The following is a 14,903-nucleotide window of genomic DNA, read 5'->3' as shown; positions in this document are numbered from 1 at the left end:
TCTTGTGGCAATATCGAGGGCGGCTAGAAAGTTCTATATGTTGCGAGAACATGTGAATTGTCTATAGCCGAGTTCAATAAAATCCATAGAGGTCTTTTGGAGACGGGAATCTGGGCATTCCTGGTTGGAGTTAATCGTTGAATACTATACGCTCAAAGGAGCTATGTGTGTGTGCGCACAACGAGGAGCCGATTAGATGGAAATGATACTCGATCATGACCCACTACAAATAGAATTGAACAACAATTCAACAGAATCTACTGCAACAGAATTTACTTCAACGTAGTGTACTTGAACAGTGTCCTCTAGCAGTCCTTCAGCAGCGTACTCCAACAAAGAGCACGGGAAGGTAAAAGTAAAAGATACAGAAACAACCAAAACAAGGACATCGCCCACAAGGAGACTCATCAAAGGATATTAACGAAGCAAAAATGCAGAAAATAACTTTGATCAATTGAATACACGCTCACAAAACCCCAACAATAGATCTATAATCATACGTATGAATCAAAGCAAAGTATGGCAAGAAGTGCAACAATGTGAGTGATGCAAGTGGAGTGATTAGGGAATCGGTGGCATACGGGGGCGAGATAGGTGCAGGGAAGAGTCCATACCAATTGTCTCCAGATATGAATGCGAAATTTCAGAGCTGATGCTAGGAAGAGGGGCATTTTCAACTCATTGCACCCGTCACACCATCACATCTCATAATGCCAACTGTTAAAACAAATATCTCATGCCAGAAGTAGCAAAGGAGAATCAAAAAAAAAAAAAAAAAAAAAAAAAAGGAAATGGAAATGAGAGCAAGGAAACAAATGCAAACGCGTTCTTCGTCTATTAGTGCATTCCTCGACTCGCCTGGCTTGCTCTACTTGGGCTAGTTCGACTTCTCTCATCTTCCTCCAGAACGGCACTGAGTCGTGTTGGGTGACGATGTGTCGGCGTCATGGAATCCCACGTTGACCCCTGCCCCCCCCAGCTAGGTACGCTACGGTCGACGTTTTGACCGAACCTGCCTTCGTGAATGCTTTCAGGCGAGCTGCCAGGTGGTCCGCTGCCGTATTCCACTACAGCCATCCCATCATACCCTGGGCCATATCCAGTTTCAGATAATGACCCCATGTTATCATAGTCGCCGCTGTCGTCTGAGATGGTGCGGGAATATTCGATACGACGCTCCTGGTACTGTGGATTACGCAATTCATACTCCTCCGATACGAAATCGCTACCGGCTGGCTCGTCAGGTGGTAAGTAGGAGCGCTCATCGGTTCCGGTGGTCTTTGGCTCATCCATGGGGAGAGCAGAGGGATCGTGGTGGTAAAAACGTCCTTTGGGATCTTCAGCATGAGGTTGTTGGCTGTGTGAGCTGGCGGTTGTTGAAGTTTGAGCTTGGGACGTAGCGGTTCGTGCTGTGACCATTGCGGCTGCAGATATTGGAGGTTGTGAAACTGCGGAGATGTGATATATTTGGTGACCGGCTTCTCCGCTCCTTTCAACAAGGATATCTGTGCCTGTTGGAGACGAGACTTGACTGTCGTACACATATTGTTCAGTAGATTCCGGGACATCTTGTCGACTTTGTCCACCCATTGATGTTGGGCCAGGGCCTCCAGGGTAGGGACCCTCTCTTGTTGGAGGACGATTGGTACTAGTATGTCTGCTAAGAGCAGACTGCATCATGGGGACTACCTGCACACCGCCAACTATGGTAGGCTCTCCACTTCTTAAAGAAATTGTCCGGTCACGTTCTTCTTGCTCTCTTCTCCCTAGTTCTTCCCAAGCTCGCCTAGCTTCTTCTTTCGATATCTGCAATTCACGACGCATTTCCCGGACCAATTCCTCGGCTTTTGCCTTGTCACTTTCAGTCTTGGCAATCGAGCTTGCTGCGTCCGCGTGAGATTGTCGTTCAGTTCTTAATAATCGCTCCAGTTCTGCCTGGACCTCCCGAGATTGTTCCTGTTCGGCCCGCGTGTCAAAAAACCAGCGTTGGAATTTTCGTTCCGAAGATGCTCGTAATCGTTGTAACTCGACTACTGCGTGGAACAAGTTTGCACCAGCCGCAGAAAGATCTGTAATCTGCCGTGACATCTGTTGGTTTAGGGGATCACGGCTTAAGTCCTCGTTATTTTGCTCCAACCGACGTATCCAGTAACTCGTTAAGCCTTCCCAATGTGATGAAAGTGTCTCCCAACGCTCAAATGCATGAGGAAAGGGGGCTCTGGGGCGACTCTGCTGTTGTTGTGACTGCGACTGAGTTTGTTGACTGGGTTGAGGAGGCTGTGATTGCTGAGAATAAGAGATTCCAGGTTCTTCGAGGGGTGGAGCAGCTTGTGTAGGCATGGTTTGTGGTCTGGAGTGCATGGACGAAGTAACTGGCTGTGTCCATGTTCCAGTCGCAATCCGAGAAGAAGGCTGAGCGGATGCAGGAGCAGGTCTTTGTTGGGAGACTGACGTTCCTCGTTGGCGAGAGGTTTGAACTTGTTGCGTTCCATCACCTGTAACACAAGATTCGGTGGGTAGATTTTGTTGACGGGTAGCTGCAGCAGGAGGAACGGCTGACTGCATCCCGGTTGTGCCTCGAGCAGGAGCAACATGTGTTGGTATTCGAGACATGCCCCCACTGTCGGCTCGATCACGCCTAGAGCCATGATCTTGCGGAATAACTCCTTTCACTGGTCTTCTGTGGTCCCCACTGGTCTCACCGGCAACGCCAGCAGCTGGTTGATGTCTCCCTGGTTGGGGAAACTGTTGAATCTGCTGCTGTTGCACCTTCTGCTCCTGCTTTAATCGCCATTCTGATTCCTGCTTATCCCTCTCCCTTGCCTCCTCTTCTGCTTTCTTTCGCGCTTCACGATCACGACGTTGTCTCATGATATCAGTCGGGGTCCGAACTCCACTAGTTGCAGTTGGCTGAGCAGCAACGGGCCCTGGAGCAGTTCGTGAAGCTCCATTTTGAGGCCGGTCATAGCCTGTTTGCCCAGACGGTATCCCTCCGCCCACTAGATCTGACATTGATGCGTTAAGCTCACTCAGATCTGGGGTGAAAAGGAAGGGCGTGCGGATAGCTTCTTCCAATGCCCAGAGGATAGCAGATACAGTTTGCGATGAAACACGGTTAGTTCGTCGGGGCCAGAATGATTCACCGGTTTGTTGCAATGAGCTCTGGTACGGCTCCTGATATTCTTCCTGCTGTGCTGCGGGGAAATGCCGTTGAGAAGTATCTCGACTAAATTCAGGATCCGCCTTGACGGTTGTTATCTGCGGTGCGAACCTGACGGTTGCAGTTGGACGAGAAGCAAAGAGTATATTTTCAAGCCTCGGAGTCCTTCGCAGCAGGTGGGGACGACTAGAAGAAGTGGATGAACTGGATAATAGCGGGGATCGGGTAGATAATTCAGATAGATGGGGGTTTACATGGGCAGGGAGCGGCTGCTGGCGTTGTCGTGAATGGAGGGATGTTAACGTAAGCTGGTCGTGAACTTCGTAGGGCTGGTCAAAAGATCGTGCAGCTACTTGAGACAGGGTTGAAGGAGATAGGTATTGCGGAGGAGGGGAGGACAACGCGAACGAAGCGAAGGACAATTGAGATGATTATCCTTCCCCAGAAGAGAAGTGAGTTCACTCGCACCCTGTCTAACAGTAATCAATAGCTCAGGGAGGAGGCTGGGAGAAAAGAACCGGCACCAAGCTGGCTCTGGGAGCGAGCGGAAGTTGTTGTTGAAGGTAAGAGCCTTGGGACAGCGCGTATTCCACATAAAGATAAACAAACCAAATGGTAAGGATAAAAACACCAGATAAAATAAAGACAAAGGATAGCTAGGAAACAGGAGAGAGAAATTGCCCCTGCAAGACTCTGTTGTTTTGTTGTTGTTGGTGTCGGGAGTTGAATGCGGTGGCTGGTCAAATGAGCTCCTGGCGCAGAATCCAGATGGCTGGTGCACGAGGGAACAGCCAACACCATAGCCTGTTGGATGTCCGAGACAGCATGATTCAGGGCCTTACACAGCTCAATTGGGTCAACTCTGCAACAAAAAGGCCAGAGAAGACATCTGCAGGGCGAAGACAGCTTGTGGCAGGTGTGTCGAGTGGGGTTTTTTTTTTTTTTTTTTTTTTTTTTTTTTCTTTTTTCTTTTTTCTTTTTTGGTTTTTTTGGTTTCTTTTTTGTGTGCGAGGAAGTTGGAAGTAAAGAAAAATAAATAACTAACCAGTTGGATGAGGCTGATTTCTCGTCGGATTGGGAAATGCCGCAGATGAATTTGCTTTTTCTTCTCTCTGACGAAAACGGCTTCAGTCCAACATCTTGTTCTCGTTCCTGTTCTTTATTCTTCAAACAACAGCTGCGTAATATGCCAGGGCAACAACAAAATATATTGTGGCAGCCTGCCTTGTCAATGTCAGACAATTCAACATAATTAGTTAACTATCTCCTGCGACTTGCAATTTTTAGCGCAGTTACGTTAGTGTATTGAACTATCAAGTTAGAATGAATGATTTGACCAATAAACTCTCATAGTAAAATATATGTTAAGATTATTGGTTCAAACATCCCACAACCCAAACTCGTGCCAACGCGATTTGATGAAATATTTCCTATGATTCTCAGCTTCAACAAACCACCCACCCTGCAGCTGAGTATGAAAACAAATATTCCTACCATGGAATTACCTGTGAATTCTGAAGGTAATTCTCTTATTTTCAATTATTCCTATGTTTAAACTAATTCATTTTTTTTTTCTTAGAGTCTGAAATAATGCCTAGAAACCAAAGAAAATGCAAGCAGCCAGTGGAGGAAGTCATTGCAGATATTTCCTCTACTGAAAATATTCAGTTCACTCCCATGCAGCTTATATTGACCTCCAGTTCTTAACCTCCCGGCAAACATTGATATAGAGGATCCATACACATTATTCACACTATTCATACAAGAGGCTGATATGGAGCTTAATATCCATATCTACAAATCTATACGCCACAAACCAGGTATGAAATAAACTCTCAATCCATGCTCATGAATGGAAGCCAACTACTAACCCTGATATCAAGGTATTGCTTTGGTATAATCATATATATTATGGGAATTACATTAATCACCATCTGTTTGTCATTACTGGCAGTCAAGTAATGCCCTCAACCATATTTGGTTGCTTAGGTTGATCCGCTCCGATCCTCAACGGCCTATATATATCCGGCTGCTCGTTTCATTCCCATATTCTAATCCCCAGTTTAGTATCCTCGTCGCAGCTGCCTAGTTAGATAGATGAATTGAAGCTTTTGTCTTGTTTATCTTGATTCTAGTTAGAGCCATGACAACTGTGTTTTTGACAATGACTTAGTGAAAAGCCTTGATATTTCTGTCATGATTGATGACTACAATCATTATATGAACAGAGTGAACCTTGCAAATCAGTATAGAGCAGCATATGCGTCAAATGGTTGATATAGCTGATATACGGGGATTCTCCTATACGGACTAGATAGGGAGATGATGTACGGAAGAGGAAGGCGGTGAAGCTAAAATAGGTTATCCTCTGTGAGGCAGAATAGCGATGGTCTCCCTGTCTTCTCTCTCCGTGAAACGTAGGATTTCACCCCTCTTTTATACCTACGTTTTCACCCATCGCTATCCTCTTCCCTCCATAGCGTTCGCAGCGCCTATATTCCTACTCTCTTACGATATTAGTTATAGTGCTTCTCACGCTTTCTTTTAACACTTGGTTCATCCACGTCAAGTGTCCTCACAACCACCTGAACAATTGAATTCCACCCTAAAACATGAGTGAATTTCTCTTCCAACTATGCGAACTTGTGCCTGGTGTCAATATAAAAAACAACAGGGTCAGTGGAATCAAAAACGGCTTCCACAATCAAAGTGTTGGCTGTTCTACATGTCAAAATACCACCCCCCCCCCCTCTGTATGAAAGGTTGAAACACAGGCCGTTTCGAGTCATTTCTGTCTGAATTCCATATTTCCTTTAATCTGGGCAGAATTCCATTCAAGTACACTAAATTAGGGTTAGCTCAAATAGATTACATAGATTACATCAATACTGCTAAATACTGCAGGTCTTGGTTTAGAATCAATTAGATCACTGTATTTAATACACTAATGGAACACACTTAAAATCGCAAGTACGAGGAGATAATTAGTTAACTAGTTAGTTAGTTAGACTTCTTAGAGGACCGTTATCAACCTTGTTGCATTGTGGGACTCTAAGCGAGCTAGCTACTACTAATAAATACATATGTGCACGTGACCTCGGGTAGCCGAGGAATCCTCTGTTGGACGTCTGAAGTTAGTGGTTGTATTGGTAGCCTATCTCAGGGATGCTATATACTATTGTGCGGTGCGCTAGTCCATAATAGGAAACCTAGGCTCCCACATCCTCTAACAAAACTAGTTAGTTAGCAGCCACCACCACTTAGTCGCTTAGTCAGCCTCTCACATATCTCTTTCTCTTTCTGGTTGTTTTACCCCCACAACCTATTTTACTCGGTCAGAAAATCGATGCAAGGAATATACAGCTCAGTTTGATACAACATTAGCTGTTGAGATTTGAGATATCCTGATACACAGTTAAACAAACTTTTCAATTCACTCCCTTGCTTCCCTATCTCTTCTATTGCTGCCTGTGCCATAACATCACATATGACCACCCTTTCGCCTCATGATTCTGATATCATTGCAAAGCATCCTTTTAATGACTCGCTAAATTCGCTGCGAGGCCCACTTCAGGAGGCAGAGCAAGCATATGATGCCTCAGCTGATCCTAAGGATGAAATCTGTCAAAGGGCAATATCAAAACTTCTTTCTTTTTTTCTGGGGCAAGAGATAGCTGTTGAGCTTCAATCTAAAATAAGTAAACACAGTGTGGCTCGTGAGCTTGTAGATATCCATGAATGCATTCTCAAGGGTGATTTCAACTACAACGACTTTCGACTGTTGGCGCGGCTTATCATCCAAAAAGCACCAGATGTTGATATTTGGAAGGCTGTTCTTGATCTCACAGTTACTATCTCACAATCAATTCCTCCACTGACAAGCATCCCCCGTTTCTTTACTGGCACGCCAGTAAAAACCACCTCATCATCACAGAAAGACTCCGAGCAGACACGCGAGTTGGTGAATATGAGAATCTTTGAGGAGATATGCGACTGCACATTTCAGAATGTTGAGGGCTTCTTCAACAAGTACTTCAAGGGAAAAGACTGGAGTGACAAAGCAGATGCCATCTGTCAACATGTGCTAGCCCCAGACAGTGATGGGAACTGGGCCCAGTTTCCTGATCCTCCTATGCAGAGTGATGTCCTTACCTGGTGGTTTCAACTTCAAAAACGCCTTCTCTCAGAATCACGCAGCATCTACAGCACCACAGTGAGCAAAACAAATCTTACTGGTTCAAAGGCGGAACGGCAACTTGACCTTCTTCTGAAAGCTAGAAGCACAAGCCTCTCACAAGACAAACATGACTGGAGAGACATCCTGGTGATTGGTGAGCTGAAAAAATCAGAGAAGGAGATCAGGGCCAAAGATACATTGCTGCAGATAAGCTGCTATGTGCGTGATGTCTTTGCAGCTCAACCCACCCGGCGATTTGTCCATGCATTTACCGTCTGCGGGACCAAGATGGAGATGTGGGTGTTTGACCGCTCAGGCCCCTACAGCTCAGGCATCATTGATGTCAACACAGACCGAAGACAATTCCTTCAGGTGTTTGTGGGCTACACCATGATGAGTGATGAGGAGCTGGGACTGGACACCTTTATTGCTAGAAATGAAGACGGCAGCAAATCAATAACCATCAAAGAGTCTGAATCCTCAGAGGAATTGACACTGCGGCTGAGTGAAATGCTTACCTTTCAGCATGCCATTGTGTGCCGTGGGACGACATGTTTTCTCACAGATGATGGAGAAGTGGAGGGTGTAGCCAAGCTCTCATGGGTTTCAGATAAGCGGCGCCCAGAGGTGGAACTCCTCAAGCTAGCAGCTCAAAAAAATGTCCAAGGGATTGCCAGGATTATTGGACACAGTACCATCACCAGCATAGCTGACATGCGCTGCGGCCTGACCTTTGACAACAAGCACCATGACTTCAAAAGTGCAACCTCCAGTAGAGTCTCCTCACTTCATCAATCTCAGCCATCCGCTGAGCCCTGTCACTTGAATATTCATCAAACATCTTCCAGGAAATGCAAATATCCAGGCAAGGGAATGCAGGTGTCCAAACAACCACATTTTGCCAGTCAATCATTGAGGACCTCTCAGCAGAACAATGAACTTCCTTTCTCCATTCAGTCAGTGCACACACCAAGTCTCTTTGACAGGAATGGCAAGGAACTCTATGACAACCGTGTTCTCCGCTGTCTGGTGATATCACCTGCTGGCCGGCCAATCTACAAGTACAAATCACCCTTGGAGCTACTCATGGCACTTCGTGATGCAATAAAGGCACATCAGTCTCTTTACCTGGACGGAAACATCCTTCATCGAGATATTTCAGAGAACAATATAATAATAACCAATCCTGAAAAGACAGATGGTCACTCTGGCATGCTAATTGATCTGGACCTTGCCAAAGAAGTTGGAAGTGAGCGAAGTGGTGCACGCTACCGGACTGGCACAATGGAGTTCATGGCAATTGAAGTGCTTCTTAATGTCGACCATACTTACCGGCATGATCTTGAGTCTTTCTTCTATGTGCTTATCTGGCAGTGTGCCCGTAACAGCTGGAGAAAACTAAATGAGCTACAGAGACAGAGACAGAGACAGCCACAAAACAGCAGACTGAGAGAATGGTATACTGGAACTTATACAAATATTGCAAGAATCAAGGAAAGTGACATGCAAGTTCGTGGATTTGAATTTGTTCTGCAGGAGTTTCCACTGGAATTTGAGTGTGTCAAACATCTCTGCAGGACCATACGAGGCGTGCTGTTTCCTTATGGGAAGGAAGGAATTATTGTTGGAACACCACAAGACCCAAAAATACTCTATGATCCTATTATTAAGGCGTATGATGATGCGATAGCAGTGATTGAAGCTTAATATGTTTAATGACTACTCTGTTATGATGTATAAGTATTGTCTGTATTAGTTAGCCTGCTTTGTTAATATGATGAATAAGTATTGTTTATGATAGTTAGCCTGCTTAATGTAGTACCGTCTGATTTATACCAGTTTGTTTCATAATAGTTCCTCTAGTCTGATATCTGTAGACTGCAACATCAGCATGTCTAATTATGCCAAGATAAGCTGCTTGCTTCATGTCATGGCGCTGGCCACAGCGCTGGGCCCTGCACTATGACGGCGTATGGCTAGTGAGTGACTGGCTGCGGATCCTGGCATCATCCGAAAAGGGGAGTTGATAGCAACTACGGAGTAACCGTCCAACCCCTCGTCTCGTTCCCGAACTTTGACATCTTGGTTGGCAAATGCGCCAGCGGTATGCTACTTTTACCAGTGTCCCTCTATTTGGCATATATCACAAGAGGATTTGTCTCCTTGTTGTTTGCTCTCTCATACCTCGACGACACACTTCCCCTTTTCTGAGCAGGTGTTGGGAAAGTGGTGTTTCCGTCGGACAGTTGCAGCAGTCCACCTCAGCGTCAGACAGAAATTTGGGCACCAGGATCCGCCACAGGAACACACATACGTTTGCAAACATGACCGACAGTGACAGCCCGGGCGTATTTTATCTATGCGACCCAGAATACAACAAAACAGTGGAAGACTGAATTCCTGCTGGAGAGGCCATTGGGAGGAGGAATCAATTTTGATGCCTTACAAGAACGTCATTCTAGTTCCCACACGCGGCCCCTCATAAAATCCACTGTCCTCCAACATGCAAACTTGAACTCCCGTATGTGTTTTTGAAGCGTATCCACGATAAAAGCGGGAACATAAATAAGAGCCCCAAGGAGCCCCAGGCAGGCATCCAGCAGCATTGCTTTAAAATGGCGATGGGCAAATCTAACTTAGCCTTTGATGAGCTGGCAAGCTCCATTCTGCGTGCACATTCAGAAACATCCCAGTCCTAACATCACCCGCCGTCACAAAGTGCCAGATGTAGTAACATATCTCGCCTCGTCATGACAGCGGGAAGTCTATCACGTCTCTCGACACCGCGTGGGGGGCGTCCGTTGACATACGGTTTAAGTTTGTCGTTCCCGGAGGGTTCCTATGAGATGCGAACCATTCCTGAACGTGCAAAACCCCACCCACCCAATTGGTTTGCCCAACCAACATGATTTGAGCCAAAATGGAGCCCATTTCACAATCTTCCATTTTAATGCCTTGTTCATAACTCCCTACAGTTGCTGCCCAGGTTTCATGGACTGCTATTTTAACACCAACATCGCTCATGCAAAGGCATGACTTGATCCGCGCCAATTCATTTCGAAATTGCCATCGATCTTCACAATGTCTACCAGAATATTCATCGCCCTTCTCTTTGAGCTATTTGCCTATTACCCTTTGTATTGATCTGTTAGCAACTGCATATCTGATACATATCTTATGCTTGAACCCCACTTTCTTTGATTTCACTTCGCCACCTGCTATGGTCTGAGCACCCTCAGCTTCCTATCGCAATTCAATTGCTTCCGCATTGGTTTCACTTCCAATAATCTTGTCTCCTACCGTCAGCATTGGTCCAATTTAGCCCATGTTCTCCTCTAGTGAACCTTTCAGTACGGTTTCCATGGTTTTTTTCGTGTGTTCCAAATTCCAATACCCTTGGGTGCGACAGGAAAGCCTTCATGTGCTGTTCTCCTCATCCTCAGCACACTGGATTAGCCCAACTTCGTTATGTCGTTGGTACGAGTGGCGAGAGTCTCGAATATATGTGTTGAGAAAATTTTCCAACTTGGGGTTGATTCTCAATCGCTACGTCGATTTTTGAAACCATGTGGCCATACTTTGGAAGGCTACTACGTAGTTATGTCATTGGAACTATTCCCAGTTGACATACCTCCGCTTCTTCCAGAAAATTTCAGAACAATAAAGCCAATCAACGGCTAACAACGGGTTCAATATAATTTCATGGCCTAACAGAGTGAGCTATCCAAGTTGAACATGCAATTCAAGCCCAGAGCCAAATCCTACATTACGTTCACGCATCAAAGTCCCTGCTTTAGCTTACCTAGGTATCCACGGCGCCAGCTCATTACGTATACTCTGTTTACCCCGAAACGTTTGCGCGGTTTCTTTACAACCCAAATCCAAATATTGGTATGATCTTATTATCGAGGCCAGTTGTGTTCAAATCCGGCGCTGTTGCCCGATCAAGAAATGTCTTGGTTCGATCAAACCCAAGTTTTCGTTCCAGCAATCCCACCGCTTTGCGCATGCGCAGGAGTCTTTGCATATCCATGTTCAGTGCGGAGGATGGAGACCGACGAATGCCCGCACAAGTTTACCGTTCTCGTCTAAACCCTTTGGGATTTTGTCAACCTTATTTTATGTTGCTATTCAAACAAGCAAAGTTAAAAAGAAATGTGCAATATCAAAATGAATTCAAAGGTCGCCATCTAATTCGAAAACCAGCTAGCTTAGTTACACCTGATTTCTCCACAATACCACGTTGACTAGGCTCAGCAGCTTTCTCATCATTTTGCCTTTTCACATACTGTTAATACCTTTGGCAGAAGTCTCGAAATCGCAGGTGGAGGCGCCAAAAGTATAACAACCGGCATACCCCTTCCAGTCACAGTGGAAATCAACATCATTCCTGTACCTGATTTTATATGATACTATCAATGCCGATGGGAAGTTAAACCAGGAAGGAAAATTGTGTATTCTAATCTTTCTATTATTCTGTGGATGCCTGGTATCTGATTTCACCCTTCTGTCCTTTTGGTAAACCCTCGACAAGATGCCTTGGTGGGCAGAAGCCTTGGGTCAAGGAGCCTCTGTGATACGCACGAGACAATACTCCATGAGAATACGAAACCGGAACTAGGGTTTAAGACTAATCGGAAATTCCGCATTTATTACATGTTCCATTCGCCATGTAATTCTATATAGCTCCGATATTGGGGAGAAAACATTGGGTCTTTCGGGGGTTTTTGGATAACACATTCCACTTGGACCTTCTCAGTTAAGAGGTATTCAATTATGACGAACTCCCAAGGGTAGTCAATACCTAGATGTCGGATCTCATGTTAGTATAAGAACACTATTCTCAATTATTGATGGAAAGGCGACAATGGAAAACCGATAACAAAGAAAAGGGGACAGTAATGAGAATCATATATTCCAAAGGGAAAGACTGAACGGTAGACATTTACGTACCACACTTCTCAAACGAATCTGCATTCTTACTTATGAAGGGCCGCCTGTTACCGGGTGAATATATAGATAAACAGCCATCAAGTTGTAAATCCCCACTGCGTTGGCCTGGGAAGAGTCGGAGTCGGGAGATGCTGTATCCCGTATATGGCTGTGAGTCAATACTTATTCCCAGCTTATTCCCAGGAGGAAGCAGCCCACCAAGATTTTCGAAATGGCACAGCCACTCTGCGAATCTGGAGGTTCCCAATGGCACTGAACATTCTCCCAGCAAGCTCCAAGCAGGGAGAATTTTGCATCGCATAGATGGAAAAATCCTCTTACACCTGTTTCCGGATATCGTATGAATCCAAACCACAGATGAACTGATCTCAAATGCTCTCAGCCAACAATTCTCTAACTCTCCCTTCCCACTCGGCCACAATATCTTCCCCGGCCCTCCTCAGCTTCAAGCACGGGTCTTCCAATTGACGCCCGCCATCACCCGTCTGCTCCGCTTCCACTGCAACGTCAGTCGCAACAGCACCAAATATGTTTTGTAAGGTTAACTCCTTCTTCGCTGTCTCGAATAAGACTTGCATATCTTCTCCTCCTTCCCGAGAGGGTCTATTCTCCTTAATATTCCTGCCGACATCTGTACTACGACCGCCGACACGAGCACCGCGACCTGCAGCAGCGGTCACTTTTGCCATCCCCTCAAGAACACCCAACACAGTTCCAACCCGCAACCCCAGCTCGGCACCAACAGGGAATCCTGCATCAAACCCGCGCTGGACATGTTCGCTCTTCGCCACGGTAATGCCATCTCGGTAGCCAGCCGTGACATGCTGGCGGCGCAAGGATGGGAGGTCTGATGGTTCGCTATCTGATATATTGGTGCGCTTGCCTTGGACTGAGGCTTCTCCGAAGATGGGAAGTGACGTGTCGAAGATATCATCTAGGGATGATATAGAGGGTTCCTGGTGTTGGTGTTGGGAGGTGGAGGAGGCGGTGGTCGTGCTGGTCGTGGTTGGAGAGTGAAGAGTTGAAGTTTCAAAGGAGGAACAGGAGGAGTGGGATGGTCCGGAAGGAATGCCGGGATATGGCGGAACGTCCATAATATCTATATATGTCGAGGGGCTTTTGGGCTGTAGAATTTTGAGCTCTACAAGAACATAGGGGCTGTCGGATAGGGCTTATAACATCCATATGGCCACATATATATATATATATATATTCTGGCAGTGGAGGTTGAAGCAAAAATGCTTATCGCCACGTGATTGAACTGATAATGGCTTACTACGCAGAGAAACTTCGATAGGATATCAGATTTCATGGCGGACAGGGTTGAAAATAGTCGTGCCATGAAGTTCATCGATTCTATACTTTTATTCCAGGATCATATGTAGATAAATGGGGAGTCCTAGATCATTTGCGCCGGACTCAATGGCACGTGTAAAATGTTGACACCTCTTGTAGCTATAAACTCTGCATCCAATAACAAAGGGCAATAACGTAAACCGCCACACAACGCACGCCGCCACACAACGCACGCCGCCACACAACGCACGCCTCTACAAGCAAGCAACCACCCAAGGAATTCCACCAATTTCTCAACCACCCATGAATTTATTTAATTTAAATTAAAAATATATATCTAGTAGAAGGAATAGATCATATAAAAATGTATAGTTAATCCAAAAATCTAGATGGAAGTCGAATAATGCGGCCACAACGTGATAATTGCGGGGTAGGCGAAGAAGGAATTGACGGCGACGTGGAGGAACTGCTAGAAGAAGTAGGTCGTAGGGAGCTTGCTGATAGGCGTGTAATTGACTGATTACCGGATTGGGAAGGTTGTATAGGGTTGGCCTGGTTAGATTTTTCACCAGGCCCCTGGCTTCGTACGGCCTTTGTAGGGGATTTGGCTGACCTGGCTGATCTGGCGGCGGCAACAAGATTTTGATCTCTAGAAAGCTTTAACTCTCTAGTAGCTTGCTGAGCAGCTTCCTTATCAGTCTTCTTTCACTCAGCAGCTAGTTTACGAGCAGCCATGCGAGCAGCAACCTCAGCTTTTTGTCTCTCTCGCTTCTGAGCATTAGCCAGCCTAAGAGCTCGAGTTGCAGCTTGCTTTGCAGCTTTTATGATCACTTTCTCTTGACATAATATATCCTGTTGAAGCTTGCCTGCAGCTTTTTCAGCAGCCTCACTAATCTTAGCAGCCTTGTCAGTCTCAAGCTGCTGACGTGCTGCTGCAATCCTAGAAGGTGAAAAGAATTGAGCAGCACGCGAATTCTCTTTATCCACAAGACCTAGAGGCTTTCCACGTTGGCGGCGCTTCTTCTCCTTTTGTAAAGCTTCATATAGAAGCTTATTTTCATGCTGCAAAATCTCTTTTTCAAAAACTAGTCTTTCACTAGCATGAATGATTTTTCAAAACCCAGTAGAGATTCTTCACCGTTGATTTAACTTCTTAACTGCCCGTCGCAGTCCTCGTATGGTAGTGGGTGTGACTGGCTCTGCTGTGACTGGAGTGCTTGGTCTAGCAAGCTTGCTAAGCACCCGATCTGGTGAGAGAGGATAAATGCCAGTAGCAGCAAATCCAGACTCTATATTTGACTTCGTGACAGCTTGCTT

At 45.7% G+C, this 14,903-nt stretch overlaps 4 protein-coding genes across 4 annotated transcripts; 2 read left to right on the top strand and 2 right to left on the bottom strand.

Annotated features, from left to right (window-relative positions):
- Positions 1-837: 837 nt before the first annotated feature.
- PADG_01123 (uncharacterized protein) lies at positions 838-3,755 on the bottom strand (the record flags this gene model as incomplete). Its single annotated transcript, XM_010757828.1, has 2 exons — positions 838-3,512; positions 3,569-3,755. 2 exons carry the CDS (start codon positions 3,753-3,755, stop codon positions 838-840), a joined length of 2,862 nt encoding a protein of 953 aa, XP_010756130.1.
- A 173-nt stretch (positions 3,756-3,928) lies between these two features.
- On the top strand, positions 3,929-5,437 carry PADG_11212 (uncharacterized protein; the record flags this gene model as incomplete). Its single annotated transcript, XM_010758505.1, has 2 exons — positions 3,929-4,090; positions 5,300-5,437. The coding sequence occupies 2 exons, from the start codon at positions 3,929-3,931 to the stop codon at positions 5,435-5,437; spliced, it is 300 nt and encodes a 99-aa protein (XP_010756807.1).
- A 1,210-nt stretch (positions 5,438-6,647) lies between these two features.
- Positions 6,648-9,044, top strand: PADG_01122 (uncharacterized protein; the record flags this gene model as incomplete). The annotated part of the gene is made up of 1 exon (XM_010757827.1): positions 6,648-9,044. The coding sequence occupies one exon, from the start codon at positions 6,648-6,650 to the stop codon at positions 9,042-9,044; it is 2,397 nt and encodes a 798-aa protein (XP_010756129.1).
- A 3,614-nt stretch (positions 9,045-12,658) lies between these two features.
- Positions 12,659-13,384, bottom strand: PADG_01119 (uncharacterized protein; the record flags this gene model as incomplete). Its single annotated transcript, XM_010758314.1, has 1 exon — positions 12,659-13,384. One exon carries the CDS (start codon positions 13,382-13,384, stop codon positions 12,659-12,661), a length of 726 nt encoding a protein of 241 aa, XP_010756616.1.
- Between the last annotated feature and the right edge of the window lie 1,519 nt (positions 13,385-14,903).

This window comes from Paracoccidioides brasiliensis (genome assembly GCF_000150735.1).
Source record: "Paracoccidioides brasiliensis Pb18 unplaced genomic scaffold supercont2.1, whole genome shotgun sequence".
Classification (NCBI taxonomy): Eukaryota; Fungi; Ascomycota; class Eurotiomycetes; order Onygenales; family Ajellomycetaceae; genus Paracoccidioides; species Paracoccidioides brasiliensis.
This window is presented reverse-complemented; position numbering and strand designations above follow the sequence as displayed.